Below are 27,578 nucleotides of genomic sequence, written 5' to 3' on the forward strand. Positions count from 1 at the left end.
CTCAGCGCTAAAGAAGCAAAAACCGCACATTATGTGCAACTTGGGGAAAATCTGGTAAGGGGATTTAAAGAGGGGAAGACGGCAGGAGTTAAAGTCGATGGGAGTGATGGGAATGAACATTGCAGCTTGAAGATAAGAGTGTGCTGGGAATTGCTACGTGCACTGAGGAAGATTTTGACATTGCTGATGATGACCGTGTGACCTGCCATTCGCGTACTGTGGAGGACATTGCCAGAAAGCTTTCCATATCATAGCTTCAAGGTTTGACCAGCAAGGGCGGATACAACGTGGGCTGCAGCAACAACCTTGGCAGTGGCGATGACGTCCGAAACACATTGTGCGCTTGATGTGCTGATGCGTGCAAAAGCATTAGTGAGGTCACATGTGCTCATTTTTACGCATTACAGAAGGCACTCGCTTATTGATGATTTGGGCCAGAAGAAAGCGCAGATGGATATTAGCAATTTTTTTTCTTCCACAGATAAATTTTTTTTTTTAAATTTTAGGTGTTTATGTATATTGATGATATGAATTGTGGGTCTTACAAGTATTTCACATGACTCCACGAAATTTGTGTCACTGAAATCTTACTGTATTGGCAGAGCTCAAAAAGGAGTTGGTCACAAGACACTCTGGTTGTTTCTGCCATTGGCAGCTAAGTAAGAGTTAATGTCTTACCCTGTAATGTTGTGCATATTTCTAAAGCACAGAGTGTAGAGTCTGCAAGAAGCACGTGATGTGCACAGTTTATATTTGTTGAGTGAGGTTTATGTAACAGGAGGCGGTGACATTAAGCGTTATAATGTATGGCGGCACGTATTTCACCGCTTCTGTGGAGGCCTACATAGCCATTGTCAACCACTGTACCATCAATTTTTCGTTTGACCTTCTCTCATTGCCAAACGATATATGCAGGGATATATTTGAGCTTGCATCTGTGGACTTGTAACATAAATAGGCTTGTGCGAACATTCGAATGAATACTAACAGCATTCGAATTCACTTCGATTCAAATTTAACTGCTTGGAAATTTCACAGTATTCGAAATGAACAAATAGGTGTATGTTAGTCCGTATGTAATTCCCCTGTAAAGGTGGCTTCACTGCAGTGGAGGGCTGCTGTACCGTGCATACATCTTTCCAGGAAAAAACCGCACTGCCACGAAGCCCCACTTCAAGGCTAAATGAACATATTACTCTCACATCGATTCATCATTTTTCAAGTTTAAAAGCTTGTTATACCGGCTTATATGTGTTGTGGGCGGGTTTGAGCCGAGGCGGCTCAGGATGCAGGCCTAAGCCTGAGGGCCACAGAATCCACACGCACGCTCCAAGTCCCCAGCAGAAGTGACCCCCATTTATTCACAACACACCCTTTTTAATCTACATCCTAGACGGCGCCTCATATCTGACTTAGCACTTGCGCCCTCTACATCCCCCTTTTGGGAAAATAAAAGAAAGCAACACCTTGCTCTTGGTATATAACATAACCATGCACACGGCACACTCTACAGATACAACCCCAGGTAAAGTTATTTTTATTAATTTGTGTGCCAGGAATTCACCCACTTGGTTTTATTTTCACCTCTTTTGTGCCTCGACTAGGTGCCAGGCCAGTGGCAGTAAACATGCCCTGCAACGATCAGTATTTGCCCTCCCGTTACCCTAACATGGCTGTGTAGAAAACCTCTAATGACAGAGTGATCTGCTTTTGATGCCATCAAACTGAATACATTGTAACAATGTGGGATCGATGAGGATGCAGGGAACGACAAACACACATGCTTTATCAATCGGAGAAAAGACCGCAACGTCTTCTTTGTCCCCCACGCTGGGCCAAGAACACTTGCGCTGCTTCGTTGTCGTCGCCACCAGCACATAGCGCAGCAATATGTAACATCACTGCTGCTCTCAGTGCCCTTCCTTGAGCAACTCTGACCCCTTTACTCGCCCATACCTTGAGCCCTGCTGCTATTCTCCACATCGTGTGCCACCTGTACCTGATGCTCCTTTGACGGGGACTTGAAGGTCCTTGAAAATTAACCCTCGAATTTCGGCCTTTCATACCTGTATGAACCCTGTTGATACTGCTTCGAAAAATAAAAAAAAGCTCTATAGAGTCAGTATGTTTGTCAGGCAAGGATCATGTTAGCTGCTATGTAATATTGCATGACTGAAGCATGGAAATGCACCAGACATTACACCTTGTCATTGCATAATGATTGGATGGTTTAAAGAAAAGCTTACCATTTATTACAATGGACTCAGCGATCATAATCATCATCATCCCGATGATGACGATGATGATCATCCCGATCGTACCGATGCAGATAGCCGTATGTGAATTTCTTGGGGACACAAGAAGAATTCCTTGTTAATTGTTCCTAATCAAAATTTGGTACATCGGACTTCCTTGCGCTAATTCATTGTATTCCATATGATTGGCCCATTCCTATTTGTATTGGCACATAAGCTAATAATTCTTCAATTTTTCTATATACTCTACACGGCCGATTACTTCTTTTTCCTTCGTCTAAATTCTAAATTCCCCACTTACATTAAACCGTCGGTTTCATGGCCAATCCCCCATAGTGGGTAAGAGCCAAGAAATAAGGGTCAAGCAAGCAAGCAAGCAAGCAAGCCACGTCCGGTCCCACATGACCAGGAAAACTAGTCATCGCAGTCTACGATGCAAGGGTGTGCGACGCTATCGAACTGCAAAAGCCCTCAGCAAAGCCCATTGAACGTGATAGACATGTTTGTGGACGGTGTTCGCGCATGTGCCCTTATCGACACTGGAAGCCCCGTGTCTGTTATGGATGCAAAAGTTAGCCGATTACTGCGAAAAGATAGATTTACCAGCGCAAAAAAGTCGGAACATCTAGGAAGGACACACACACAGCGCTGTGTGTGTGTGTCCTTCCTAAATGTTCCGTTTTTTTTGCACTGGTAAATCTATCTTAATCGCGAACCAACTCGCCCAAGCAGCTGTTTTACTGCGAAAAGTGGCGACGTCGCTTTCGGGCTCTCCCTCTGTACAGCCGGCGCCCAAAGTATTCACCCTACAGCAGTGTGCACAGCCTGCGTCATGATTCAGGATGCTCTGTACGCCGTCGAATTGGTCATAATTCCTGCATGCTCTCACGACGTCATCCTTGGATGGGATTTTCTCCCCCTCCACGACACCGTAATTCATTACGCATCAGCCGAAATAGAGCTCTCACCATTCTCTAATTTGACGCCGGCAGACTGTCCATTGGCTGCGACGAAACGTCGTGATATCGCAAAATAAAGCGTTTCTGAAAGCTAGAAGCTCATATCTCTCATGAGAATTCCCACGACCTCCAATCGTGCACTCCTCTCGCCATCTGACTGTGTTTGCACGAGGAAAGGCTTGCTGGTGCCTTTCGCGACCATGCAAGTCACTCAGGGCAGCACCTCTATATTTTTGATCAACAAAAATAGAGGTACAATGTTACAGTGTTACGTTGGTGCAAGGGGAATGTCTCGGCAGCATGGAACCCCTCAAAGAAGCACAAGTTATGGACGAACCAGATGACGTGCACTGCCCCAGTTCCAGTACGTTCAGTGCTGTTTCCACGTCTGGTCCATCACTCGCTGATGTATTGCTGACAGCCTTACGCCGGTCCAGCGTTCCCAGCTTCTGGGCCTGTTGGACGAATTTCGCTCTTCTTTTGATGTCGCTCAAACTTCTCTCGGCCGCACTTCCGCCGTTACGCATTGCATCGACGCTGGCGCCCAGCCGCCACTGCGGCAACGTCCATATCGCGTATCTCCCACAGAACGCCGTGTAATCAACGAGCAAGTCGACGACATGCTTCGACGAGATGTTATTCGATCTTCTAACAGCCCCTGGGCGTCTCCTGTCGTTCTTGTTGTGAAGAAGGACGGTTCTGTGCGGTTCTGTGTGGACTACCGACGACTCAATAAGATCACTCGTAAGGACGTGTATCCACTACCGCGAATAGACGACGCGATTGACAGCCTACAAGGAGCCGAATTCTTTTCATCTATCGATTTGCGCTCAGGGTATACTGGCAAGTACCTATGACTGATGCAAATTCTGAATAAGCTTGCGAACTTGAGCTTGTTGGTACACATTCATAGTAAAAAGCAACGCAAAAACTACAAGGACAAGACAGATAAAACAGGACCAGCGCAACTGAGCGCTAGTCCTGTTTTTTGTATTTCAGTAAGCGTGTACCAACTAGCCCAACAAGTTTTACTAAGATGATACTGCAATTGTTATTAACGCGATCATAGATAGCCTCCTTCCTCAATGTAGATAGTGCCAGCATAGTGCACATGCACCATGTAAAAAAAGAAAAGGAATTTTTTTCCTGTTGTTACCATACGGTTTGCACCGATGTCCATGGCGATGAAAACTGTGCCACCTCGTTTTGGTTGTCCGCAAATGCTGTTTTCGCTCTTTTGCGCTGCTCACTTAGTGCGCTTCGTACTCGATGTGCTCCGAGGGTAGTCCATATTAACCGAGTTGCGGTCAAATAAGACCGAATTAACGTGAATTTGATGTCATTTTAGGGAGGAAGGAGATCAGTATGCCTCAACATCTGCATATGCTTGCCAGGGCCAGTGAACACGTTCGAATTACAGTTGAAACCCGCAATAACGAAATCGGCGGGGAAAGCACAAAATTTCGCTTTTGCGGGAATTTCGTTGGCGCGAGAATGCGGCAGAAACGACACGGAATTTACAAAAAACACATTTTATTTCCAAAAGTCAGTAAGTTTGCATTGGCGGGCCTTACCATGCAGCAATTTCATGCCTCTCGATCGGGAATCTCGTTTGCCACGGCACAAAGTTAGCCCCGTGCACTGGTCAGTGACGGCGGCACTGCGCTGTCACCAGTACCGTCATCAAGTGCGCCTACAGGCAAACCTTCTCCCGGCTCCGTTGGATCAGCGCAGAATCGTGGACAGCGAGCTGCACGCAACGCCAAATTCTTCGGCGACGTCCATTTTTTCCTGCCCTTTGCCACTTCACTGATGATTGCAGCCTTATCTTCCAGCGTGATGAACTTCCGCTTTTTCGTTGGAGGCGGCATCTTCGCAGGCAGCGAAATCGGACGAGGCAATCGCGGCACACAGTTCACGTTGCACCAAGCGACCAAGCAAACGCTCCACAAATGGCTCCACACACGCGCGACCGTGTGCGCGCGAAGCCGACAAAGCCAAGCACAGAGCCAAGCCAACGAACGAAACTCTATGAGGAATGTGGATTTGGCTACGTAGTCCGCGATAACGAGCAGGTGTTTCGGCAAGCCATCATCGTCATCATTGTCGCCAGCTTTGTTTCTTTGTAAACAATGATGGCGGCTGCTTGTCAAGTGCGCTGTAGCGATAGTTTTGCACAATTTAAGTGTAGCATGAATGCATTTCAGCAGTTTTCGAATGTAGTTAATGTTGCGAGAGTAGATTATTTGTGCACTCGTGTTTCAAAAATTTCGTTAATGAGGGACTGCGGTATGAATATCTTTCGTAGTCACGAGTTACGAAATGCATTGACTCCTATGGGCGTTTGCCGGTGCTCCGAAAATATTTCGTTGCGGTGAGAATTTCGTTCCCTCGGGATTTCGTTATCGCGTGTTTCGACTGTATCCAATTTATGTATTAACAAGGGTCGAATTAACAAGCTTTTACTGTATATAAATATACATGCATGTGTGCATATATTTAATATGTTAAACATGGTAAAACTGTTCCAGCTTAGCAACTTAAAAAGTTGTGTTCAGAAATGTGTGACACGCAACTGCTCCAAAAGGCTGATTTGCTGCTCCAGAAGCTGCACCAAAGTGGTTTACTGTCTTCTTTCCTTAACGGCACAGTTGAGGTGGCCACCTAGAAGCGACATATGACAGGCGAATCGGAAGGCAATTCGAATGGGGCCCAATAACACTATCGTGTTCCAGTCTTAAAGGCGAAGCATGTCCTCCATGTTTTGATGCATATCATTGTCTTTTAACGAGCTTGCATGTGCTCGTTTGCTTGCGAGCACATGCAAGCTCACTTCTAGCACTTCGTAAGGTAGACAAAACTACTGCTTGTTGCAACCGCTGCAAACGATACTGCAGTTGTTATTGACACAATCATAGATAAATAGACCAGGCATTGCTTTGTATTTAGCTGATTGAAAGTTTGCCAAATGCGAAGTCTGGATTTGATTAGAATCCATCAGTTGAGCTGGTGCAGGAAAAAGCCAGCCTACACCAGATACTCAAGTAGTTTGATCATACCGCAGTGCACGAAGTTGCAATCAATCGCAACATTTGTGGTAGCTCCTTTTGCAGAATTGTTCAGGTACAGCGGCCACAACATGCCAGCGCCATGTATGTCGGAGCCCGAAGTAACAGCCAACATGTTCAAAAGAAAAAGAATACAGAAGAAATGGTCAAGGCCATGTCACGTAGCGATATAACTTTTCAATGGGACATTGCCGCTTTGACGTCAACCCCCTCCCCACCTTTGCAACTCACATTGATGAAAAAAAAATAAATCGCTTGTGTCATGCAGTAGTTCCACATGTGCATGAAGTACTTTAAAATAATTTTTGTGCCAGGTGGTTTGTTAGACTATCCAATAGTAAGGCACTTACTTCTATGATTACTGAGAAAGTAAAAAGTCAGGCTTGTTGGTAATTCACGACAGTTAGTGCACTGCAAAAGAGACAAGACAGATAGGAGAACTCTGCACAGTGTGCTGACTCCTATTCACGCTGTGCCAGTTTTTACCTCGAGAGGTGTTGCAGGGACACTTCAAACAGCTGACATACTAGTGAATGGCAAAGCAGTAAAGGTCAACCTTTCTAGAACCACTTTAATTCAAAGACATGGCAGTGTTGCACAATGCAGCCATGAGCGAAGGCAGCCACCGACGCTGCAGTTGCATCAGGCTCCGGGAAGGTGCGCAGGAACAAGTATGTCGCTGCATTGTGTTGATGAAGAGACAGTCTTGATTTTGTAGTATGCAGACAAAAGAGATTACACGGGCTGCTGTTTTTTGTGTAGCACAGATGTTTGCACGTCTGCAATGCAAACGTGTTGTGTACCTGGCTGCACAAGCAGCTTTAAGACAAACAAAACACCGAGCCACTTCTGGGCTCCAGCTTTCCCTGCTAGTTTTCAGTAAATCTTTAAAGGTTAATGTGTAACTCTTATAGATACGGTAAATAACCCTGAAAACCTTTCAATAAAACATGTGATTAATGTGCTTTTCATCTACTATTGTACTCTGTAATGATACCACTTATCACTTGATATTGTCATGGGGCAGTCAGAATGCAGAGACATAGATGACAAAAGGACAAGAAAGCAGGAATTAACGTTTATATTAATGGGCTGTTCTGCGCCCAGAAACAAGTGTGTCCAGAAACAAAAAGAAACAAACTTGGAAGTAATTAGCTTCTCCTTGCACGATACATAACCAATGTTGCAGTTCGGTACAACACATTTCTGCCCCATCTTAAAGAAACACCGATTAAAATCCTGGGAAGCACTCGCCTATGTTGCAGCATAAAAAGCATGCGCTAAGGTCAAGAAGTCAGCGCTGCCTGCGTAAGGCAAAAGATTGCGAAAGCAGTCGAGACAGAAAGCCTGGAGATTGTGAAAGAATGCACAACAGCTGGCTCACCTAAATTGGGAGCTTTCCCTGCCAAGGCCACCTACGCACATGTACGCACAACATACGAGCGAGGAACCTGTGCATGCGGCAAACATTGCCTGCTCAGAGACCACTACTAGTATCTCATTTAAAATGCTGTGGGGCCTATAATAAGGACAGTATCTATTAGTAACTGCAGCTCAAATGTGTAACACCTCTACTAATTGTTGTTGCAGACTGAAATCTGGGAAGACTTACAATGTGTCAGACGGTATTGTGAGGTCGTGTCCATAGAAGAACATGTAAACAATGGCAACATGCTGGAAGCATCATCTGTCGTGTTGCGGCGAAAACAGTATTTCCTCCATTACACTATGGGGGTGCTGTCGTGCGATGCGGCAGCCTAGCAACTTCTCTTCCTCAAATACTTTCTTTCCATGGATATGACTATGAGAGATGCCTTAGTGGAGGGCCCTGGAAATTTCGACCACCTGGGGTTCTTTAACGTGCACCCAAATTTTTAGCCATTTGAATACTGGAACTTCTATAGGCACTATAGGTTTTACAGAACACCCTTTGTAAGTGTAATACTTTTCACGCAGTCATTGCCCATCATGAAAAGATACAGTGTCACAAAAAAAGACATTTATTTGCTTGTAAATATTAATTATTTAATACACCAGCTGTGGCAAGTCGGGTATTTTTCATTTAAGAATCTGAAAAGCTGTTATCAACTATTGAACTTGACGAATGACACCATGATACAACTATCTTTGTGAACCCAAGTAGCCGCCTTTGGCTTCGTTCTGAACTATCTACATTTCAGAGAATGGTAAGCATTGTTCTCATTGGTCCATGGTGTCATTGGTCCAAAGTGTCCAAAGCTAGAAAACTGTCACATTGTTAAAGGGCCAGTAAACAACCCCGATGTCCAAAAATTGTAATGAAAAGAAATATGCGCACTTTTGCTATGTGAACATGCTGCCGCAAGAATTTTGCGAGTACGTGCTATAATAAGGAAGTTACAGGGGTTAGAACATCCGTTTCAGCTGGTTTCAAATTTTCGCGCGGCCTCACCACCCTTCTCCGCCCCATGGAGGAAAAGGCGTAGCCCGTCGTCGTGACTCCGCCCACTTCGGCAACGTGACACGACGTCAACGATTGACGTCATGGGCGAGCTCGATCAGTCGCAATGCACTTCCGCTTGCTGTGGCTCCTGGTTTATTGTTTATATTGTCGCACGTGCTCCGTAACTTGACGGGCAGTTTTCGGCTCTTCACTATTTTTAAACCTTTGTGACAGTTCACAATGCAGCAGGAATGCGTGCTTGCTTTCCGAGACGTCGAAGGGGCGCGAGAGAAAAGCCTGGAGAACCCCGCTTGCCGCGCGAGCAAGCGCGACCCGTCCGAGCTACCGGAGATTCCCCTCTTCCCGCTCGATTTGCAGCCGGCCACTGAACAACGCCAACAACGCTTCGCCGAAGTGCGTGCAGGTGCTATGCAGTGCGAGGAATATACGCACGAGAACTGCGTGGCCGAAACCGCATCACGGCAGGGCCAAAAAACAAGGCGCAGTTTCGTAGCGGTGGGTGGGAACAGGAACTGACGTTAACTTGACAATTGTTTGTTGAGACCTGGTTTAGACCAATCGACGAGCTCAGTGCTACGTCAACTCGGCGATCGCCGAGTTGACGTCACTGCGCGTACGAGGAGGACTGGTCAGGCGTAGGAAAGAAGCGCGGGAATTGTTTTTCGAAATGAAGGGTCTGCGCGGCGCGCAGCGCTGTAATATTCGGAAAACGTGATCGCCGCGGTCTACTGTACGGATTAGCGAGCTTGTTTGGCGGGTGTAAAAAAAAAGTCGCAGCCTGTTTACGGGCCCTTTAAAAAAGAGCTGACGTTTTCTATTGTTTCATTGACAGCACTTTTGAGACATAGATGAACTTGAAATTTGCCAAAGTGTGTTGGTGGGCTAGTTGATTGAATTTCCAGTGGAAAGTCAGTGCTGTGTGTGTGTGTGTGTGTGTGTGTGTGTGTGTGTGTGTGTGTGTGTGTGTGTGTGTGTGCGTGTGCGTGTGTGTGTGTGCGCGCGTGTGTGTGTGTGTGTGTGTGTGTACATGTTCTCTGTCTGCGTCCAGTCACACTGTTCAAACTTATTATGAACATGAAGTTAAAAATTTTTTTCACCCACGCTTTTTGTGCTTTATCAAGTAAAAAAATCAGTCAGAGCAGATTGCTAGCACTCTTAAGTAGAATAAAACCATGTCCACAGAAATTTCAACTGAAGCTTCTTGGGAACACCTTGAAGTATGCCTCACAATCTAGTACAGTGGCTACCCCCTCTGCAACGCATGCTACAAAGTTGGGAAAAGCTTCGAGTTCAGCTATGCTTAATGCATAATTCTGCTGTTAGATACACACACGTGCATCATTGCAAGTCTGCAAATGCTTTACTGTGTGTGTTTTGTTTGTTTCAGCAGTGCACCAGTGTGAATACTCTAATGAATTATTTATCAAACTGTGGAGGCTGTTGGTCGCAATAGAATTGATTTACTGATGCATGACTTATATAGCAAAAGGACTAGCCTGTTTATTATTTAATGGAAGAACCACAAGTGCTAAGCTTTTTTTCATGCTTGTTGCAGCAATATTTCGATGCCATCATCCAATTTTTTTTCTATACTTGCCTTCAAAATCGTGGCAAGAAGCTACAGGCTATTTCTTGCATGCATCATATCATCAGAGTGATCAGTTGTGGGTGTGTGAAAACAATGTGATGTATACTGGTCTTGTACTACGGAATGGAAAATGGCACAGGAATGTGCTTTGCTTGACAGTGCCATGAAGTCTGTCTTCAAGCATAATGCTCTGGGTCTTGTAATTATTGCTTGCTGCACATATGCATTGTGTATGAGTACTTATGCACTACTTAAACTCTGATGCATAATAATAATTGTTGGGGTTAAACGTCCCAAAACCATGACACGATTATGAGGGATGCCGTAGTGAAGGGCTCTGGAAATTTTGACCACCCGGGGTTCTTTAACGTGCACCTAAGTACATGAGCCTCGAACATTTTTGCCTCCATCGAAAATGTGGCCGCCGAGGCCGGGATACGACCCCGTGACCTTCTGGTTAGCAGTCAAGCACCATAACCACTAGACCACTGCGGCGGTTTAACTCTGACGCAGGAATACTTTGAAAAACTGTGGTAATATAGGCAGCCATTAGATGAACTAGGATCGGGAAATAAAAGAAAGTTTTATTTCAGATTTTACTATAGAGAATTTGTTACAGCAATCTCGTTTGGTTGAAGTATCTTCCCAAGTACAGTTAATTGTAATGGGCGCGTAGGCCTTTCGTGCGGTGCTTGGCCTGTGCACAATGGAGACTGTGCTGGTTCTCATCCTGCTTGTGGTCGCCCTGGTGCGGGCGCTCGTGGGAGATGCACCTGTTGTACAACCTGGCTACACTGGGATACCAGGCTGCCACTGCTGTTGACGACAACACCGCAACCGTGGACAAGCAAGTGCGCTTGTTTTCTGCCACAGCCTGCTGTTTTAAAACAGCCCTGAAGTATGCTTCTGAGTAATCATAGAATTACCTTTCCAATGGACTTCATTGCCTTGGGAATGTCCTTCTGTAAATTTTTTCAGTCCTTTATGTGTAAGCAGAGTTACAGGTACCCATATAGCATTGCTGCAGGCACTTTCTCTCTTCTTTTGTCCCTGTGATTGCGCAGGAAGCTACGCAGGGCAGGCCTTGCCCAAAGCTTTCATTGTTTTGCATCATGGCCTTGAGCACATTCTTTTATTTACTGTGTTCACTGCTTTTGGCTTAGTTGTGCACGATGCTTGCATGTGGCAGCACTCAGTGGTACCCACATTACACAGTAGATGTGAGGTCCAACTATCATGCTAGAGTGCTTTTTGTGCACTCTGCTCTGTCCAAGTGGTCGAGCTACGAAGTCATGGGACAGATTGGCTTTCTCCTGCACCAGATTGACCAGCAATACAGTGCCAAATGCAGATTGTGCATTTTGAAGTGCTTTCAGTTAGCTAAATATGAATCAACATCTGCCAAGACATCTAGCTCCCAAGGTATATAGAAGAGGGCTGCCTTGCCCTAGTGAAAATGTGTAACTGGGAATCCAACTGGTTTCAACTGGTTCCAGTTCAAATGGTTTAAGGAACACATTTCCAGTACCTAACTGGTCCCAGTTGCCAAATGGTCCCAGTTGCCTACTGGTTCCAGTTGCCTACTGGTTCCGGTTGCCTACTGGTTCCAGTTGCCTACTGGTTCCAGTTGCCTTCTGGTTCCAGTTGCCTACTGGTTCCAGATGCCATCAGGGACCTGTCTCCACCGATGTAATCATACTCCAGTCAGCTCAAGTACACTTGAACTTGTGGATTACTGTGATAACACCTAAGACATTCGAAAGAAGCATTTAAGGTTTTAATATATATTTATTGAAACCAATAAATTACAGTTCAAAATAAGCTTGCGGGAAAAAAAAATGTTCATAATGCCGGACTGCGCACAACCTCCCTTTCTCTTCGGCGCTCAGCCTTCACACTATCCTGGATTTTTTCAGACAGCACATTGGTCAAGTTGGTTGCTGCCGCCAGCGCTTCATTTTTTGTTGAGCGGGCCCAATGGGCAAGGGTCGCTGAAAAATAAAGAGTTCATACCTTGTTAAACAGATTAAAAGTATTAGTAATAATAATTCACCACAAGGTATATACACAGCAGACCAACCTCCAACGACGTTGACCTTCTCCGGGGTCAGTGCGGGTTTGGGGTCTTCGCCGAGGTTCCTATTGCGTGGGTGCACATTCAGTGCAAAGATTTCCTCCGCTCGGCTTTCATGCAGTGCTGTATTTTCTCAACCAATATACTGGTGAAGTTTCGGGCTGCGCAGCTGATGAATCTGTGCCATTCACCCGAGACCAATGAAACAGCGTTGCTGCAAAATAAGAGGTAACATGTTTCATGCATGTCTCAGAACAGTCATATCAATTTATAGATATACACAGCAGACCTACCTTCTAACAATTCACACGACAAACAGTGTCTACAGAGATCATGCGCTGCATCTATTCCGAATTTTTAGAAGTCGAGTTTATATATCATCAGCAAAAAATAATAAAAAAACACCATTATTTTCACTCGAATTCATATGCCTACACCTGCAACAGGTTCAGAAATATTCATTTAGAGTGCAAATACGGGCCCTTAGCGCTTTCTTTGAACGTCGCGTACAGAGTTACGAGTACACTTCATAGTTATTTAGCATGCCGTTCAAAGCACAAGTATTGCACGGCACTCATTTTCTGTGATGCTCCCAAACAAATGGCAGCAAGTTTGCGAGCACTCCGCACAAACCCATAAACAAACTTAGCTAGAGCAGTATAGAAAGCATTTGTTTACAATGCAACGTTCCATCGTCTCAACACTCAAAGCACTCTGCCTGTATTATATCTACATCTTCTCTAGGATACTGAACAACTAGCACTCGAAGCATAAATGGTATAATTACCTTCAAACGGCTGCATCGCTGACAATTGGCAGGCAGCATTCCTCACACAATGGGTCCATATATCCGTCTTGTCACAGGCGTAAACACTTGTCCGGCGTTCGCCTGAAGTCAAAGTCTTCCACAGATGAAGCTGCCGAACACTAATTCGACAAAGTCTAATTTACGCACGCCATGACTGCACGTTCCTTTTGAAAAACAGCACAACTAAGCAGCGCGACCACGGACCACCGAGCGCTCGGTAGCTAGCCCTCGTCCCATGTGGTGTACGAAACTAGCATCGCTGTTTTTCTAAATTTTATGTCTTTGTTATCCAGTTTCTTTCTTCCATTAAATATTGCCAAATTGGCACGAAATAATTCATTTCAGTTTATTTTATATGTAATCTTTATGCTTGATTGCTTTACTGCTTCGTTCAATGTTTGAGCCTATGAGATACGGGACTAATGTGACGGCAGTCGATGTAGAGAGGCTGCGTTTGTGCAGCGGTTTGTGGGTGGGTTTGTGTCGGCAGCATGTCGGCAGTCTCAGCTGTGGTAGCTTTCGGCACTGGCACTACTCCATTTTTCGTTCTCGTACGGAAGTAACCGCTGTGCTGCACACAAGACTATTAAGCATGGCATGCTCCCAGCGAGACGACGGCAATATTAACACCCCAACGTCAATTGGGCCCGCCTCGGTTGCGCGTATTGTCACCGTGATGGACGTAAAAAGATTGACAACAGCTTTTTAATGTTAGTTGAATGTACCGATGCTAAAACAAGCGTACGCTTGTGTGCACTGTGTTCCGCATTTGCGCAACGGAATAATCCACGATAATATGATTTTAAAAAATACATATATATCAGGTGAGGTAAGGCTGTATATATTAATGTAATGGGGTTTAAACAACACGAAGAGGATGACGTCTAAACAAGAAAAGATAATTCATTCGCAAACCATGAGATGCCATTTTCTTATTCTCTCATTGTCCTAGGAATATTACTAGGCCAGTGATGGTACCCTTCTGCGAATAGGACACAAAAAGCTCTTAGATAAAACCCATTTACTCAAGTGCAGCAATTCTGCGTATGCGTTCAATTATCTTTCTTCTTTCACTTTGAAGAACCGTACAACCAAGACAACTGGTCGCACTTCCAGTTAGGGCGCAACTGGGACCACTTGCTTCCAATTTAACTGGTTATGGTTTCCAACTGGGATCAGCTTCTTCCAGTTCAACTGGTCATGGTTCCCGTTGGTGGCCAGTTCAGCTGTAACTGGAACCAGCTGCTAACTGGGACCAGTTGCAACTGGAATTAACTGGGACCAGTTGAGTTGTAACTGGGACCAGCTGCTAACTGGGACCAGTTGCAAATGGAATCAACTGGGACCAGTTGTTTCCCAACTGGAACCATTTGGTCCCAGTTGATACCAGTTGAAACCAGTTGGATTCCCAGTTACTCATTTTCACCTGGGTGTGCTGGCAAGCATACATGTTTCAGAGATGAAAGTATGCAGTGTCATAGTTGTCTCAGTACAAAGCAAGTGATTAACTTTGGCACATGGTCTTGGAAAGGGCCTTGCAGGTAAATACACCAGGTGTCATCTAATGTGATTGTAGGAGAAAATGAAACATTAAGCGTACGTCTGTCGATCAAGGCCTAAAGAGCGAATATGAACTGCTTTTTTGACATTGCAGTCAAGTATGTGTTCTCATTAACAAATTGGCAATAATACTATTGCTGACGATGTCAAGAAATAATCACCTCGCTTGCTTTCACTTGAACCCTAGCTGGTGATGATGACAGTGCAAAAGACAGAGCAAGCAATTTTCTAGCAATATTTAATTGTTAGCTCAAAATTTTCTGCTTTGTACACTGCAGTGATAGTTGACTCACATGTTCACAGATTGACTATGTTTTCCAAGTATGTTGAGTGGTTTCAGTGTGAAACAAATGAGGACAAAGGCAGAGAAGGGACACAAACATCAGCGCGAAACCACTCAACATGTTTAACCACATAACTCACCCAAACGTCAGTTCTTTTCCAAGTATGTTCAGAAGTGTTTAAGGACTCCTTTAAGTTGTCTGGACTGAGTCAGAAACCATGCTTTTCCACTGTCTTCTAGACATGTAATTTTCCTTGCTCAGCTGAAGCACAATTCCACTTTTTTATAAACTTCCTTGGGCGAAGAGGCCTTTAAGGGGCCCCAAACCACACAGAGGTTGAAATTTAGTTGTGGTGTTGCAGTTGTGCATGACTGTGCAATACACACGTAGCCACAAGAATTTTTTTAAACGTTGCCGTTATAACGGAGTGACACACGTTTGATAACCCAGAACCGCCTCTCGCTCATTTCACTATTTCTTTGCTACGTTCCGTTCCTCAGCCCATAGCTGTCCTCCTGGCTGAGCCATAAGATGAGGGCAAGCAGCGAGCAGACAGGTTCTTCTTGTTGCTGACAGGACTATATGTATGTGGCGACGTCATGACAAATGCTGGGGATACTGAAAGCTTCTGTAAGTGCGAAAGACACGTATCAAAAGGACAAGCGCCTGAAAGGCCCGGAGAGGAGCAGGGGAGTGTTCCTTGGAATTTGTGGCACACCTGCAGCTCGTAGCACTGCTGCGTTTGGCACTGCTGATCATGACGGCATTTTAAACTCGCCGCAAGCGTTTACTTAAAATGTTAAATAAATATTGGAGGTAGTTTAGAGGCAGCCCTGTAAAGAGAGACGCTACTAGAAAAAAAAAATTGTTTTTAATATACAGCCTAGAGCAATGAAAGTTTTGATGGTTACGTAGTTTTTGATGGCAATTTCAAATACTTAAGTGGTTTTATTGCGAGTTGCAAAGCTTTTGTTCCTTATTATGACAGTATATAAAATGTAGGCTTTTTTGGCCACGCTTTTTCTGTAGCTAAACTTCCATATTTATAAACCAATAATGGATCATATTTTTCCAAGTTAACTGTAGAATGTCGAAAACATACTAGAAAGTATGTATAAATTATTTTAATGAATATGAAAAATTGGAACCTGGGAAGTCTTAGACTGTTCAGACCCCAGTAATAGGTTGCGTGAAATTTCTGAGAATTATATTATTAATGTCAATGTTTGAAGGAGATAACCACACTCTTCAGATGTCAAAGAAAATGTGCGATAATGTCATCATGATCCGAGCATCAGAAGTACGAAATACAAAATGTCCAAACTGAAGAAGTTGCCAAAATTGCATCTTGAGAACAGTGTGCTTTAAGGGTAAAATATGTTTTTTAAGATGATTTCTTCCTTCATGGAAGCTTAAATGAAGGAAGGGAATTTAGAGAGCTTGTTTCTTTGTTTGATACAATCTTTATGAAGCCAAGGAAGGTATAGGGGACATTGAATTAATTGTATTTTAGTAATTGTGATATAGATGTGAAGAAACTAAAGTGGATGAAAAGACAACTTGCCACCGGCAGGCACCGAACCTGCAACCTTTGGAGCTTGGTATTCATGTCTATTCTGACAATGTTTCTTTCGTGAACTTCTCGCATGAAATGCAATGGCAAGAAGCTGCGCGGTGCTAGCAAGGGGACTCTAGAGAATGCACACATTTCTTTTTTTTAGTTTTTAACAGCCTCCTCATGCTCTTTAAACATGATTTTAACCCATTTTCAATGGGAATCCAGCCTTCATTTTTTTTATTGTCATGAAAGTAGAGAAACTCAATTTTACAAAACATGTTAGAACAAAAAATATGTAATTTTAGAAAAACTCGTGTTTTTCGTGTAGCATTTCCATAAAGAAAGGTTACATACACTCCTATTCAAGCTTTACGGAACATTTATGCTGAAATACACAAGCAGGCCTTACCACCCATCTCGTTTGGCCCTGCCAAGGTGTCTGACATTTCATCTCTGGTGGATCAGTTGGAAGGGCAGTACTTTTCTCTCTTTTAGTGAATCAGAGTGTAGCACTTAGTGAAGGAATGCTGTAGCAAACAATGTATAGTAAAAGCTGGTTAATTCGGATTTCACTGGACCAAAAAAATGTTTGAATTGACCGAATGCCAAGTTATCGAAAGTATCAAGAAAACAATAAACGAGTGTCTATTACATCAATGCATTTTCATTTTCTTGATAAATATGTAAATCCAGTACTTGTTTTTCATAAGAGCAGTGTAAAAGCCGCAATTTTCGTCCTTCGTGACTTCGTTCACCATGTGGCCGTGGCTCAAAACCCGCATGTCTTAAAGGGACACTGAAGTGGTTTTCAATTCTCGAATTTATTGGTAATTTGGAAATTTTACCTCTTATAACATACCTACATAGATTTTTTTCACGATATTTAATTAAATAATGGCGCTATAAGTGGGCATGCTTTAGCCACCGAAACGCCCTCTGCGCACACAGACCATAGGAGAGGAGGATGACAGAAAAAGAAACGTATAGAGAAGTGACAACAACGGGAGGGCTGCACAAGATCACTGCATTGGTTTACGCCTTTGCGCTGCCAAGGGAAGTGTCAGCAGCGAGGTTTGCAGGGATTTGCTTACCACCGCACCGTCCTATTTGCTCACTTGGAGATTCTTGCGATACGGAATTTCACCAGCAGCGTTTCTACGGCCTTTGCAATAGCCTATGTGCCGTGTTTAAGCGTGTTCACCATGCCAAGCTCTGCGTGGCATTTGTCATTGGATCAAACAATATCGCTATCCAAAGTGTGCGTGTAGCATCACCTGCAATAGCACCTACGGTCGCAATGAAGTCGCATTTTACTAATTCTCTCGAGATCAGAAGATGGCTGCAAAGTAGGTCACTGCTATTAAGAGCAATATCTTCAATGCTACAAAAGCGAGTCTGCTATGCCCGAAGTATTTCTGAAACAAAGACTATATACAGGTGAATTTCGTCTGGAATGCCATCGCTATCCTTGACTATGAGGTCTGCGCGACTGAAATGCAACGCGGTCCCTTCTGTATTTTCGCACAACAGAAGGATCTCGCTGCAACTGTGGCATGCCTTCACAAAAGGAAGAAAAACTGAGTTAATACATCTGATCAGGGGTCTTACATGGAGTGCAGAGTGAGTTTCGGCAGGGCCCGAAACAGTGCAGCTGTCAGCGCCGCCTCATTTCCGAGAACGCGGTTCGTTACGTAAGGATGAACAGTTACAAGTTATGTCTATCATTATTCGCGATGCGCAATTGTCTCTATTTTGCCAATGTCCGTCGTTCACTCATGTCCCAAGAGGGCCATAACACATGTTGCCACTTCGTGGTGGGCCTTTGGCGCTGTCACTTAGAAGCAGCAGGTGCACTTCTTTCTCGAAATAAAATTACTGCTCCTTCGGAGCAGTACTGTTAATGTTAAAATAAAATTTTAAGAAAGATTACCCAGAGGAATTTGCAAGGAACGCATGATTCAAATGAAGCTTTTGCAGCCCCATGTAGTCCGCAGTGCGTTAGCCTGTTGCGCCACCAAACTTGAAGAGTGGGACTGATTAGATGGCTGGATTTATTTGTTGACATAATGGTTATTGCTATGTGCGAGTGTGATGCTAGCACTTCTGCAAAACGCTCATTTTGAATCGCTATCGAACACATCACGGCTTGTGTGCTGCGACATGGGTACTTTCTATCGTGCTTTGGCTCAATCTAAGATCCAGTCGCCCACATGTCGATTGCACCGTCATGTTGAATGAAGTCAGCCATGTAGCAGCGACAGTTCTCGATAATGATTGAAAATATATCGATCAGAGCTGGGCTATGCCATACCGATATCGCATGGCAATTTCACTCAAGGCCCACTCTGATCGTATCTTTCAATCAAGATAGAGAGTTGCAGCTGTCTTTCATGTAATGATATAGACGATGGCCTATAATCGCCACCGAGATGTTTGGTCGCAATCTAATGTCATTGGATCAAACATTATCGCTATCTAAAGTGTCCATATAGCGTTACCCGATGCAAATAGAGCAGTGATCCAGCTCGGGCTCGACTGTAATCACTGCGTGTGCGACAGGTCTAATTATAGTAAATTGGTGATTAGCCACGGATTCAAATATTTTCAGCCTGTGCTTATCACGGCTGTAGGTTGCGGGTTGGGGAGCACTTTCTTGTGCCGTGTCATCAGCAATGGCAACATGTTCAGTCATTGTTCGTATAGACGCACGACTGGCTCAAACAAGTACAGATGTACAGTCGAGCGCAATTTGAAGGTTATCGCGTGTCTTTCGACTGGCCTAGCATCCCAAAAGTCTAGCGGCGCATTTCAGAACAGTGAAAAATCAAGATTTTGCATTCTTATCTCCCTCCTTGGCTATTCCATGCTACAACAATCACCCCCTACGACGTACTCTTCACGTTTTCTCTCAATTTTAAGCTCTCCATTCGATGCAATGAAACATATAGTTTGTTGGCTCTTATCTCTGTGGACCCTAGTGAAATTGATAGGAAAGATCTGGTAAAGCTGGTGCTTGGCTCTACTTCATTTAAACGACTTAATTGCTAAGCTGCATAAAATATAAACATTCCGCCGTCATAAAAAAAGAAATGAAAATGTGCCTTCCTCATACGGGAGTGGTCGCTGCTTAAGGAAGAGCAAAAAGAGTGAGGAAGCTTGCCTGATACCTCCCTTTCCTCGAAAGAGGATTCTGGACTGGTGCGCTGTTGTAGTCCTCAGTCAACACTTGCGTGATAACCTTTCATAATTAATAATAATTGTTTGGGTTTAACGTCCCAAAACCATGATTTGATTAGAGAGACGCCGTAGTGGAGGGCTCCGGAAATTTTAACCATATGGTGTTCTTTAGCGTGCACCTAAGGCTAAGTATGTGGGCCTCAAGCATTTTTGCCTCCACCGAAAATGCGAACGCCGCGGCCGGGACTCGATCCTGCGGCCTGCGGGTGAGCAATTGAGCACCGTACCACCGTGGTGGCTGTGATAACCTTCAAATCACGCTAGACTGTACTACATCGAGCTCACTGTGACACCCACAGATTGCCGTATTAACAACTATGTGCTTATTTAAAACGAAAAAACACTTGACTACACGCTATCGCCTTCTGCTGTATGCAGCCAGCAGCCTTGGAGGCACCCCTGATGGTGTTGTGAAGCTTCTACTAATCTTAGTGGCAGAGAGATTCGCGGCGCCCTCCGAGACGTGCACTTTGCGTTTGTGCCAAAATGCAGTTGTTCGCGCTAGTTTATGCGAATTTTTGGCGTGTTTTTTTTAGCTTGCTGCACGAAATTCTATAACATCACACCAAAACCTCTTTTTTTTTTTTAAGTACTTCGGTGTCCCTATGACCCGAAACGGGCTCTGAACTCATCTCTTTTTGCTTACCGCCACCAGCAACACCACCACATGCATGTGAAGATAATTTTTTCTCTGGAAAAATGGCCAGCGCAGTTTTTTGTGCGCGCTAAGTAAAATCGAAAACGAAACAACTTTGCCGCAGCTGCTGTGGCCTTGGTCGCCAACAACGCAATTGTGGTTATATTGTGGATGGTGACCACATCCTTCTGCAGGCCTGTGGCCGTTTCAGTGGTTCCCGAACGCCGTTTTCACTCCTTTGCGGCGCTTCTTGCTTGGCGTGCCCCGAGGATCGTCCGAATTAATTTGGTTGTGGCCAAATATGACCGAATTAACGAGAGCTTGATTCCATTAAACAACAAATATGCCTGTCGGGGCCAGAGAGCACGTTTAAATTATCCGATTGTCTGAATGAATGAGCTTTTAATATATTTCATTCACATCAGTGAAACAGCCTGGTTCTTGTCCATGCAGGGTCGGGGTGATGGCCTCAGCGCTGAGCTTGAGCGGTCGCTGCATGCGGTTGCTCAACGGCCCGATCGGCTGCGCTCCGAGTCACAGCGTCTGGAGCGAGCGCTGGACCTTGAGACTACCAACAGCATGGCAAGCAGTGTTGCATCACCTTCCGCCAAGGCACCACCTGCTCCATAGCCACAGTTTGTGCACATCCATTTTCATGCCCGTCTAGTGGAAGCACAGCCAACGAACACAGCCTGCCTTCATGCTGTGCCAAGTTGAAACGTCACAGCAACATTCTTTTTGGTGCCAGTCAGCACTGTGACCTCGGAAGCGTTTGTGCACCAATGGGCAGGCCTGCCAACCTGCATTGTCATGCCATCCGTGAGCTATCTGGTGTTTGCCTTATGGAATGTCAATTGATTACTATGGCCGGTGGCAAAAGAAACCAGCGTGTGTGCTGTAAAACTTTGTATTTGACAGCATCTTGTTCTCTTGGCAGATGACGTAAAATGTGCCACTTCTGTGCCCAATTGAGAGCTTTCAGTGGCTTGAACGTGGGCTTGACTAGAACTGTGGATGAGTTAGTACACTTTATAGAATTTTTTCGTGCCAGTATTTGATGAACCAACTCATATTCTGCCCATTCGAAATAATTGGCCCATTCGTGAGAATAATTTATTTTAGAGTTAAAAACGTTTTACCTTGAGCAAAATCATGCATGTAACCTTGGTAATTTAAACTCAGTCATGCATGTAACCTTGGTAATTCAAACTCTTTGATATCTCAAGAATTTGTTTAGAGCAAGGTTTGCATAAAGGGGCATTTGTTTTTCTACACCACATTGACCGTTGCATGCCTTCAGCTCTTCTCAAAGAGTGAAGTTTCCGTTGTTCTAATGTGCAAGATTTTCATGGAATGTGAATATCAGTTTGATTCATGAACTCTATTTGAGTGCGCTTGAATTATCAAGGTTCAAATATACAATAGTAGGAAAAGTTTTTTTTCTTTCTTGAAGAGGGTTATAAAGGAATCACTGACATTGCTTGTTTTAGACTCTGATTTACTTTGGAAATATTAAGATTGTGATATTAGAATGTTATAAGAAAAAAGAAAGTACTTTTTCCTACTATTGTATGTCTTAGTGTTTTATTTTTAAGTGTTATTTAGTGCAGCTGTCTAGCATAGACTGATATAATGGCATTGTTATGAAAATACTATTGCTGCTGTTCGCTTTAGGTTATGATGTGCTCTTGAAATTTGATATTATTATATAAATTTAATATTTCATTTCTTTTGCATTCTGCTATTGCTTCTTCATTTCTGGCCACATTGTTGCCACTTGTTCATTGTAGTAGTTTTAGTCAGCTGCATACTCAAAAGTGAGCTGCATATATTTACTCAAAAATAGGTCCAGCTTGAATATACCCGACCTCTTATATTGATGTTAAAGAGACAGGGCGAGCAAACATGGACACAGTCTTTGGTTAAGTATTTTTTGGAGAAGGAAGTCAGGCCTGTGATTTCAGATAAGGAAGGGTATTTCGAATTATGCTAGACAGCATGTTCTCAGAAAAAGCGTTAACAGCCATAAAAACGAATTTTAGGGAGGTAAAACTTAAACCATCGGTAGTTAGGCAGCGTGCGTGCTGTCGATCTTTTGTTAAGACATAATCTTGAGAGAATAGCGTGTAATGTCAAGAAGGCTCGCTCACTTTAGAATTGTTTTTTTTTTCTGGCGAAAACGCATAAGAACAAGATTTCTTTTCGAGCTATTGTTTCTGAAAAAGGCACCTGGCAAATCGCTGCTTCTAGTTACTTGCAGAACTGTTTAACCTCAGTGAGTTTTTCAGACCCTTTTTGCATGTGTGATCCTCAGGTGCTAGTTCAGTTCCACTCAAAGGAGAACCGTGGTGGTTGTAAAGCTTTTAGCATGGATATCGAATACCTTCATTACTCCTTGCTGCATGAAGGCTTATTAAAACGTGTTAAGGATTCTATCAAAGAACAAGTGCAGGAAACGTTTTCACTGGTAAGTGTGGTGTGCCTACGGAGGCTATTCTAGAAATCCTTTTCATGTATTTAAAGTCAACGTTGGTAGGTTGGAAGGAAGGCATTTATGCACAGAAATATGGAATTTGCATTGGTCCTAAGGTTGCTCCAATTCTTAGTGATTTATGCATTAGCAAGATCAACAAACGCTTAGAGGACGCCTTAGGTAATTGTATTAATTAAGGTTTTCTGGTACATCGATGATTGTTTGATTTTCTGTAGTGGTGATGACTTTGAATCGGTGGTTACGTCAGTGAGCGAACAATGTGAATTAAACGGAGGAGGGCTTAACTTCACTAAAGAATTGCCTCGGAATGATGGAATACAATTTTTAGACATTTCCTTAACGTTTCAGGAGGACCACGTGTGCTGGTAATATTCTCCTAGATCTACACCGCTGTTAAACTTCTCGTCGAAACATTCTAAAATTGTAAAAAAAAACAGTATAGCCATGTCATGCCTTAAGTCTTCTCTCACTAAGTCATGTGAACACAAAATGTGTGCCAGCTTTAACGCACAGGTTACGCGTGTTTTAGGTGTCGGCTATCCTCGCGTGGCAGTGGCCACAGTTGCTGAACGCCTAAAGGAATCCATTTTGTTAAGTCCGAGCATGGTTGCAGAAAGCAATAGAAAAAAGCGTGTCATCGGTATTCCTTATGTTCATTGCGTATCTCATAGGCTAAAAAAAGAAGGGGGTAGATACGATGTTAATGTTGTTTTTACGGCTGCCAGTAAGCTAGGTATATAAGATATGTGCCGCAGTGCAGAGAAAGAATGAGCGGGTAATAGATAAGAAGCAGACTGATATTTGTTTTGTGAAACATACCAAAAATTCAGTGATTGCCGTACGTGTGTGGTGTATTCCGTTTAGCTGCGGTCGCTTTTACGTGGGGCAAACGGATCGCTGTGTTAACCAGAGAATAATGGAACATAAGAGATCGCTAACTGGAGGCTCACCGTCTAATCTATCTTTACATTGTCGATAGTGTAAGTGCACGTCAAAGTTCGATGAATGCGCGATTTTGTACCGGCACAGGAATGAAGAAAAGCGTTTAATGGTTCAGGCCTGGCATATCGATAATAGTGTTAGCGCATGCGTGAGCCAACCATCGATTAACCTGCATAAAGCAGAAATCAAGTGTCTGAATAGTTGTCTCTCACGTAGACCATCACGCGTGCCGGATTGAGAGGTTCGCCTATTGCATGGGCATGTACAAATAAGTTTTCATGCCTTCTTTCTTTTCCGCCGTTGTGCGTCTCTTCAGTTGTTAGTGGGCGTTTGTGGTGTCTTGACTTCTTTTTTGTGTCAGTGTTTGCACGCCCTGTCTCTTTAACATGAACACTTACCAACTAGCTTAGCTCTCTGTTATTTTAAGCTCTTAGATTGGTCTCTACGAGAAATTTTAAAAAGTGATTTGAATATATAGATCAACCCATACTTTTTGAGAAATGGAAAATTGGAGTAAGGCGCACCTTTAATTACAATAAGCACAGTTTGTTTATAATACACACGCATGTATTGTACACACGTCACTTTTCGTGAGAAAAAAAAAAGCATCACCTTGAAGGCCTGTGTTTTCTCAACTGCTGGTGACAACCGAGTCACATACAGTGATCACAGTTCTGTGGATGATGCTGCTCTCATTTTTATGGTTTTATCAGTCAACAGAAAATCTCGACTGAGTGTGCCAACGTGTGCAGCCACGGTGGCTGAGTCAGAAATGTAGTCTGCAGCGTTCACAGTGCTCTCTGAAAGTTTTATTAGAGTTCTTGATGCTATTCTTCCTCTTTATTTCTGTGGTCTGCCATACCAGTGCAGCTGACGCTTGAGGAATGGTGGGTACGGCATTGGAACTTCATTAGCTCGGTATTTTTTGCTAGCTTTGGCCACGAATATAGGTCGATACCTAATTATGGGTGACGTTTCCGACAAGAAAAGGCCCGCCTATACTATAATAAATACGATAGCTGTGCAGCTTTTGTTAACAAAGAAAACGTGTGCTCATATTATCAGGTTGTCATTAACTGACTGTTCCTTTCATTCTGAAATGTGTCATAATGATGACAAGTCTTAGTAGACATCATCACAGTGCACTTAAACTTCGTCACCGTCACTGCCATGCTGAAGTGCGTGCATGTTGTAACATTTGTTACAAGCTGTTTATTACAATAGTGCAATTGTCTAGCATAAACCGAGATGGTCACACCAGGAAGAAAATACCACTGCCACTGTTCACTTAGACTGTGACGTTGTTTGGAAATTTTACATTGTATTATATATAAGTGTCATTTCCCTTTGCTTATTCTACCACCACTGTTATTAGTTTTTACCATGTTGTTGCTGCTCTTTCAGTGTGGAAGTCTTGGTCAATGTTCTAGCAGTCTTTTTGTGTTTTTATTGCATAATGTGCATTTACTGGAATTTCGGATGCTTTTGCAATTAGTGCAATCCGCTTGCTGTCCAAGAACTTACTCGTGCAACTTATTTATGGGACAAAAATGTAAATACGGCCTCTCTTTTGTCACGCATAAATATAGCAGTGATGAACAGTCATAATATGAGATGTTCAGGTATTATTGTAATTTATGCTGTATGAGATATGCTGTTTCTATTCAATAAATTCCCGATTAATTTTGTTAATTGTAGAAAATGACTACTATATTCCACGAAAAGATTATTAAAGTCCAAATCTGGCAACTATTTTACCATTTCTAGGTAATGACGCTTCTATGCTCTTCAAATGCCCCTAGCTATCGCGCGCCTGATAGTAGAAATTCCTAGCAAATTCGAAAAGAATGTTAAATAAGCCGAAAGGTGCAAAGCCAAAACCCCCACTTGATGTATTGAGGGGCAGAAACCAAGTCATGCAAGGCATGTCGGGCCGGCCAGCGTGGAGGACGAAAGCCTAGAGCAGACCCTCAGCGGAAAGTGACCACGCTGCACCATTCTTGTCCCTGGTTGAAAAGGCTCTGTCTGCAGTGCTGAAATATTGCGCATAATCCCTTTATGCGCAATATTTTGTAGCTGAACAAGAAGCAAAAAAAGAAAAGAGAGAGAGGATATTACCTTATTAGGAGCTGGCTCGCCAGGTTCTTAAGCTGGGGCGAAGTCCCGCGCCGTAACCGTAACCTTAGTTCCAGAGGCGACCTCTACAGGCGCAGCTCGCGCGAGAGAGGTCTTATTCCTCTTGTTCTTCGAGTGCCTTGATGATATTAACGCTGGCAAAACCACATATAGCATAGCCAACTGTAGCATGCTCGCGCGAAAAAGAATTCGTCTTCCTCTTGTTCTTCGAGCGCTTTGATGATGATTTTAACGCAGGCAAAACCACATATAGCCAACTGCAGCATGCGCACGCTCGCGCGAAAGAGAAGTCTTCTTCGTCTTGTTCTCCGAGCGCCTTGATGATGATAATAACGCAGGCAAAACTACATATAGCATAGCCAACTGTAGCATGCGGCGCTCGCTCCACTCCGGCGCGTGCTCTAGTTTGATAGGAGACCGCTAGAGGGCCACAACTGCGCTTCCTATCTCTTTCGACAGTCGTCAGTCAGTGCGCTTCGATACTAATAACCTGAACGAAGAAGGCAAGGCGGCGAAACGGGGGGCTCGCAAGGCAGCAGCACCGCGGGCTCGCCGCCAAGACCCTGCGGTGAGAGCTCGCGAGGCCGCAAAGAGACGTCAGCGTCGTGCGGACCCCGAGATACAAGCCCGCGAAGCCGAAGCAGCGTGGAAGCGGCGGCAAGAGAACCTTGAAGAGGTAAGGGCGCGGGATGCAGCGGCCAAGCGCCGAAAGCTGTCGCTATCTGAAGTTGGTGGCGCCGACGCGCGCTTCAAGCGCGATTTCCTCGACCACAGCTGCAAGGTCTGCGACCGCTTGTGGTTCGACAACAACGTGACCACAATCGCTACTATAACAACGTGTCACGTCTTTATATGACAGTAGAGAGATTGTACGGAGCATTCACGGTTTACCCGATTGTCTCCGAGCCAGCTCCTCAATCATCATTTACTTCGTGGACATGGCGCGATTTTTTTTTTTAGATCTGGCGGTCCCATGCCGCCAATTTCCCTCAGGGTGGGTGCCGCTATATCGACTCCATGTGTTGTGTAGGCAGGAGCGCGGCGTAGCCCGCGGACAGCCGACGGAGAGGCCTAGCGCCGGGAGGCGCGCGGAGTAACGAGACGGACACGGAGAGTTCGGGGGAGACTGGAGCAGTGGCGGATCCAGGGGGGGGGGGGGGGGGCGATTGGGCGATCGCCCCCCCAAAGCTATAAGCCAACCCAACCCCCCCCCCCCCCGCTTTTCACCTCACCGAAGGCCATTTTTCAGAACGTAGAATTTTTTCAGGTGGTCGCTGTGTCCATCCCAATCCGAGACTAGGGAAGCACCCCTCACACAGCCCAGCGCTTTTGTTAAGAGCGAAACAGGCTTTCTAGAAAAGATTTCTTCTGCGTCCTGCATCTTTCAAATAGGCACCGACGAGCACAAGCCTCAACTATTTTGCTAAAGCAACTGCTGCCTTTATGGAAGCGAGCTAAAGTTTCCTCCCCACTCCCAGGGCCATCAGCTCTTCAGCAAAGCGAGGGGTCTTCAAATTCTCCCATCTTTTTCTCAG

The 27,578-nt window shown here is 44.3% G+C and overlaps 1 protein-coding gene and 1 long non-coding RNA gene across 2 annotated transcripts in view; one reads left to right on the forward strand and one right to left on the reverse strand.

The window, feature by feature from the left end:
* LOC119385368 (translation initiation factor IF-2-like) overlaps positions 1 to 25,433 on the forward strand; it is a 91,117-nt gene extending 65,684 nt beyond the window's left edge. Inside the window, exon 9 of the mRNA XM_037652820.2 lies at positions 20,925 to 25,433. Coding sequence (XP_037508748.1) covers positions 20,925 to 21,101 — 177 coding nt within the window. The 3' untranslated portion in view covers positions 21,102 to 25,433. The remainder of the gene's footprint in view (positions 1 to 20,924) is intronic.
* On the reverse strand, positions 12,088 to 13,496 carry LOC125757585 (uncharacterized). Its single transcript, XR_007415330.1, has 3 exons — positions 13,175 to 13,496; positions 12,394 to 12,601; positions 12,088 to 12,304 (listed from the first exon to the last, which is right to left on the reverse strand). It is a non-coding gene; the product is annotated as an uncharacterized LOC125757585 (long non-coding RNA).
* Positions 25,434 to 27,578: the final 2,145 nt, after the last annotated feature.

The sequence above is a fragment of the Rhipicephalus sanguineus genome, chromosome 3 (assembly GCF_013339695.2).
Source record: "Rhipicephalus sanguineus isolate Rsan-2018 chromosome 3, BIME_Rsan_1.4, whole genome shotgun sequence".
In the NCBI taxonomy this organism is placed as follows: domain Eukaryota; kingdom Metazoa; phylum Arthropoda; class Arachnida; order Ixodida; family Ixodidae; genus Rhipicephalus; species Rhipicephalus sanguineus.